The sequence below is a fragment of the Hyaena hyaena genome, unplaced genomic scaffold, assembly GCF_003009895.1.
Source record: "Hyaena hyaena isolate Hyena2069 unplaced genomic scaffold, ASM300989v1 scaffold_364, whole genome shotgun sequence".
Lineage (NCBI taxonomy): Eukaryota > Metazoa > Chordata > Mammalia > Carnivora > Hyaenidae > Hyaena > Hyaena hyaena.
In genome coordinates this window covers 1,058,757-1,064,669 of record NW_024080996.1, presented here as the reverse complement: position 1 = coordinate 1,064,669, position 5,913 = coordinate 1,058,757, and the positions used below count along the sequence as shown (strand labels likewise).

At 40.5% G+C, this 5,913-nt stretch overlaps 1 protein-coding gene across 1 annotated transcript; it reads left to right on the top strand.

The window, feature by feature from the left end:
• The first annotated feature begins 4,418 nt into the window (after nucleotides 1-4,418).
• Nucleotides 4,419-5,424, top strand: LOC120243960 (olfactory receptor 151-like). Its single transcript, XM_039250218.1, has one exon. The coding sequence runs from the start codon at nucleotides 4,419-4,421 to the stop codon at nucleotides 5,373-5,375; it is 957 nt and encodes a 318-aa protein (XP_039106149.1). The 3' UTR covers nucleotides 5,376-5,424.
• The last annotated feature ends 489 nt before the right edge of the window (nucleotides 5,425-5,913 follow it).

The window sequence follows — 5,913 nt, the reverse complement described above, 5'->3', positions numbered from 1 at the left end:
TGGGTTTTCCGCATAGAGTATCATATCATCTGCAAACAGCAAAAGTTTGACTTCTTCCTTGCCAATTTGCATGCTTTTTGTTTCTTTTCATTTCCCATTTGCTGAGCCCATTCCCATGAGCTCCAGTACAATGTTGAACAACAGTGGTGAGAGTGGACATCACAGTCCTGATCCTGATCTTAGGGGGAAAGCTCTCAGCTGTTTTCCCACTAAGGATGATTATTAGCTGTGGTTCTTTTGTATATGGCCTGTCTGGCATTGAGCTATGTTCCTTCTTTCCCTACTGTCTTGAGGGCTTTTATCAAGAAAGGATGCTGTATCTTATCAAATGTTTTTTCCATGTCTATTGAGAGAATCATATGGTTCTTATCCTTTCTTTTATTAATGTGGTGTAACACACAGATTGATTTGCAGATATTGAACCAGCCCTAAAGCCTGGGAATAAATCCCACTTGATCATGGTGAATAATTCTTTTAATGTACTGTTGAATTCAGTTTGTGAGTATCTTGTTGAAACTTTTTGCGTCGATGTTCATCAGGAATATTGGTCTGTAATTCCCCTTTATTAGTGGAATTCTTGTCTGGTTTTGGAATCAAGGTAAGGCTGTACTCATAGAATGAGTTTTGAAGTTTTCCATCCACTTCTATCTTTTGCAACAGTTTAATTCTTCTTTAAATGTTTGATAGAATTCCCTCCGGGAAGCCATCTAGGGCTGGACTCTTGTTTTTTGGGAAATTCTTGATTACCGAGTCAATTTCTTTACTGGTTATGGGTCTGCTCAAATTTTCTATTTCTTCAGGTCATCTATTTCTGTTTCTCCAAGTCATCTCACAGTCATGGAATGGAGCCCAGCATTGGACTCCATGCTGAGAATGGAGCCTGCTTGGGATTCTCTCTCTCCCTCTCTTTCTACCCCTCCTCCACTCATCCCCCCTCCCTTTCTCTCTTTCTCTGTCTCTCTTTCTCTCTCTCCATAAATAAATAAATAAATAAACAAACAAACAAACAAAATATTTTAACCCTAACTGAGTATGCCTAATGAAGAATAATGATAAGTAGTAACCATGATGGTAGTAACTGAGGGTATTAATGATAGTGACTGAAATGGTGGTGATGGTGCTGGTGGTGGTGATTATGGGGAGTTTAGCTATAAAAATTCAAATACTTAGACTCTAAGTTTCCCAAGCTGAAAATGACTCCAAATAAAAGGAAAATTAACACACCTGGGAGACAAACCAGGATTCCCATCACAGGCACAAACCAAGACTCTAATTGCTCCTCAGCAAGGACTCCAGGGTCTGAAATGACTGCCTCCCAGGAGGTTCTGCCCATGTGCTATATAAACAGACCCCCAGTGACCCATTTTTCATAACCCTGCTGGCCCCTTGGAATGCATGTAGGAATAGATACAAAACTGGACAGCTCTATAATTTCTTGATGTTTATTTCTTAACTATTGGAACCAACACATCCCATAAAATTTCCAGGAGACTGTGTTTTTGTTTTTTCTCAACACAGGTATTTAATTACAGATTTAAAGCATTTATATGAAAAAATATGTCTTCCATGAATTCCATGAATTCCTGTTTCTAATTCAGCCTTTATTTTCTAGCATTTGTTTACCTTCATCTGTAAGCATTTTCTTCTTTATGTGCTGAGTTCTCATAGGCTGCAAATCCAAGCCTCTTCTGGTCTGGTAAAACTAGAGGTAATCATTGTAGCACCTGATATCAAATATCTGGATCATGTTTGCCTATTTTATATCATTAGGTGATTATGGGAATAAAAAATTAAATCAGTGCTGTCTAGGATTTTCCAGTCCACACTACGTTGATTGCTATTTACGCTGCACTGTTTTGTAGAGCACGTTGATTTCTGGTAATATTATAGTCAAGGTGGATCTTCTGTTTCTTATTGTTTTAAGAGGTGACAAATGTGTACAAGGGGCAAATGTAAGATCTTTTTAATCTATTGTTATCTAGAAGAAATTTGCTTTCTCCTTAGTAATAAATGGAAAAAAACTTAGCTACTTCTGAAACTAGTTATTGTGAAGTTAAATGCCATACCTCTAAAAACATAACATGAAGTTTACAATGCAAATCAGATTTTTTTTGCCTTCACAGCACATCCTAAGGATTTAAAGACTCATATCTAAGAAAAGATAATATGGTTAGTGCCAGAATTATTGTTATTATAGGAACCAAATGACACAATGTATTATTAAGTACATTTAAACATAGGTTACAAAATGTCTTTTAATACATTTAGGGGTGCCTGGGTGGTTCAGTCCATTAAGCATCCAACTCTTGATTTCACCTCAGATCATGATCTCAAGCTTTGTGAGTTCAGCCTTTGCATCGGTCTCCACAATAGCAGCAAGTAGCCTGCTTGGGATTCTTTCTCTCTATTCCTATTTCTCTCTCTCTCTCTCTCTCTCTCTCTCTCTCTCTCTCTGCCCCTCTCCTGCATGCACACATGTACTCTCTCTTTCACACTCTCTCAAAAAAAATAAACAAACTTAATATATATATATATTTATTATATATACATATATATATCCATGTAAGTATATATATGCATAGAAAAATCTAGAAAGATAGTCTCTGCCAGTATTAGTCTCTAAAGAGTGGGGAAATATAATGTTTTTACTTTATTTGTATTTCTGGTTTCCTGAAATGCATACATATTCCCTTTGTAATTTTTAAGTGCACCTGAAATTAGAAATGAAATCCATCCTGCATCTCCAAAGATTCAACATTTGGTCTGATATTACAATCTGAACATCACCATAACAATAATAGCTATTGAGCACTTACTCTGTCCTATATTATGTGCCACAGCCCATGCTGCACCTCAGATCAATTAAATCTGAACATCTGTAGGTGGAGCCCAAGCATCAGTACTTTGTAAATGCACCAGGTGATTACAGTACAGTCGATGTTGAGAACCACTGTCTTAGAGCCTCATGTCCAGTGAAAATCTAAGAACAAACTCCAGACATCTAATGACAACTCACTTTTATGGGAACTGAGTGCTTGAAAAAAATGTCTAAGTATGCATTTTCCCATGTTATTTTTACAACCACCTTATAAATTGATTTTTTTATTTTTTTAATTTATTTTTTAGAGAGAGAAAGACAGAACCTGAGTAGGGGAGGGGCAGAGAGAGAGGGAGACACAGGATCCAAAGCAGGTTCCAGGCTCCGAGCTTCAGCACAAAGCCCGAGGCAGGGCTGGAACCCACGGATGGTGAGATCATGAGCTGACCTGAAGTTGGACATTTAACCATCTGAGCCACACAAACAACCTGGAAACTGATTTCTTTGGCAATAAAAAGGATCCTGGAAGCAAGGATTTCATCAGAAGAAGAGCTTCATTGCTGTGCAGCCTGTAAAACGAGGAGACATAGCTATGGGCTGCAAACCAAAGTGGCTCCATCAGGGAAGCATCAGGCTTGGGGTTACATGGGCAGAAACCACAAGTTTTTCTCTGCAGAGATTAGTCAGATTCAGGTACCGAACTGTAAGTTTCAGGAGCAGAGTGACAAGCAGGATACACTATTTCTGGTCGTTTCACAATGTGGCAGCTGCTGGAGAGCATGACAGGATATGTTGTGACAGTTTGGGGTGGGGTGGGGTTTTTTTTGCTGAATTTTGTGCAAGCTTGTCATCTCAGGAAGTGACATGGTCATTTGGCCTGATTAAAATGTTACTTTCTCTCCCTTGACATGAGGGAACTCATCTTGCATGTTAGCAGTTGCTGTCTAATTATTGGGGTCTTTTGTTCTCATTTTCATCTTGCAGATACAGAAACTCACTTGTCACTCAATGATACGGCTGTAACTACCACACTACCCTGGCACTGTGTCAATTTGAAAGGGTATCTGTGTGTTCACATTCAGAAACTATTTGGGAATTGCACAGATGACAAGGAAATTTTATTTCTGAAGCATGTCCAAGCATAAAATATGAAGTGTGCTGCTTTTTACCTATAGGATAGAGGTTCTCAGACCTGAGCATCCATCAGCATCATGTGGAGAGAGTGTTCAACCCAGATTGCTGGCCCCAATCCCAGAGTTTCTGACTGGTAGGTCCTGGGTGAGGCCTGAGAGTTGCGTCTCTAACATGATGCTGATGCTGCTGGTCTGAGGATTGCACTCTAAGAAACATTGCTGTAGGGTATTTGAGAAACATCAAAGTGGTAAAAGCTCCACATCTTGTCCCGTTTTCTTCCTATTCTCATGGTCTTTGAAGCACCCAGTGCCTGGTCTTCCTCCCAGCCAACAGCAAGAGGAAGGGATGAGCCCAGGATCACCCAGCTGACCCCAAATGCTCAAAATCAGCTTTCCCAAGAAGTCTAAGATGCAGGTTTTCATGGGCTCTTCTCTCCCATCCTCACAGGGCTCCCAATCACAGGAGAATGGCTGCTGAAAATCACTCTACAGTGACAGACTTTATTCTCAGGGGATTGACAAATCGGCCAGAGCTCCAGCTCCCTCTCTTCCTCCTCTTCCTTGGGATCTACTTGGTCACCGTCATAGGGAACCTGGGCATGTTCACACTGATTTGTCTGAATGCTCAGCTTCACACCCCCATGTACTACTTCCTCAGCAATCTGTCACTTGTGGATCTCTGCTACTCCTCTGTCATTACCCCTAAAATGCTGGTGAACTTTGTGTCAGAGAAGAATATCATCTCCTATGCGGGGTGCATGTCACAGCTCTACTTCTTTTTTGTGTTTGTTTTTGCTGAGTGTTACATGCTGACAGTGATGGCCTATGACCGCTTTGTCGCCATCTTTATCCCTTTGCTTTACAATGTTATCATGTCTCCTCAAGTGTGTTCTTTTTTGTTGGTTGTGGTCTATTCCATGGTGTTTATTGGTGCAACAATAGATACTGGCCTCATGTTAAAACTGTCCTACTGTGAGCGCCTCATCAGTCATTACTTCTGTGACATCGTGCCCCTGATGAAGCTCTCCTGCTCTAGCACCTATCATATTGAGATGACAGTCTTCTTTTTAGCGGGATTCAACATCGTAGTCACCAGCTTAACAGTCCTTGTTTCCTACGTCTTCATCCTCTCCAGCATCCTCCACATCAGCACCACAGAGGGCAGGTCCAAAGCCTTCAGCACCTGCAGCTCTCACCTTGCAGCTGTGGGAATGTTCTATGGATCTACTGCGTTCATGTACTTAAAACCCTCCACGGCCAGTTCTGTGGCCAAGGAGAATGTGGCCTCCGTGTTCTACACCACAGTGATCCCCATGCTGAACCCCCTGATCTACAGCTTGAGGAATAAGGAGGTAAAGGCTGCCGTGCAGAAAACACTGAGAAAACTCTTCAGGTGCAAATGTCATTATTCTTCCTCAGGTTGAAAATTGGGAGAAATGCAGGGTAGAAGCCCTCCAAAAATGTAAGCACATGTGAGTGGAGAACAACCACTTCTCAACATGCCTCATTGGATTTATTCACTCATTTTTTTCTCTTTTCTTTCTATCTCTCACAGCTCTCAAGTCTTACTCTGCTTGAATATGATTTCAAGTTCATATTTTGTTCCACTTGGGATCTAATTTTTTCCCCTCCACCCTCTGGTAAACATGTTCTCTATCTTGATTATAATATAACATGAACTTAAAACTTTCAGCAATGAGTTTAAGAGAGACTTGTTCATTGATTTATCTTCTCCTATAGATAAAAAGATTACCCAGACTAATAGTAATTTGCACTTGGCAGTACATAAGACAAATGGAGATGAATTTGAAAGTCACCAAGAAACAGCAAATAGCCTCTTTCTCACCCAGAATGCTCCCTCAATTCTCTCTCTCGTTATGTGGTTACCACTTACTTATTCCTGCCAAGATTGCTTAAATGATCCCTTCACTCAGTTACCACCATCATCACATTATCCGTAAC

Coding starts and splice junctions, on each gene's coding strand:
- LOC120243960 (XM_039250218.1), top strand. CDS start 4,419: ATGGCTGCTGAAAATCACTCTACAGTGACAGACTTTATTCTCAGGGGA.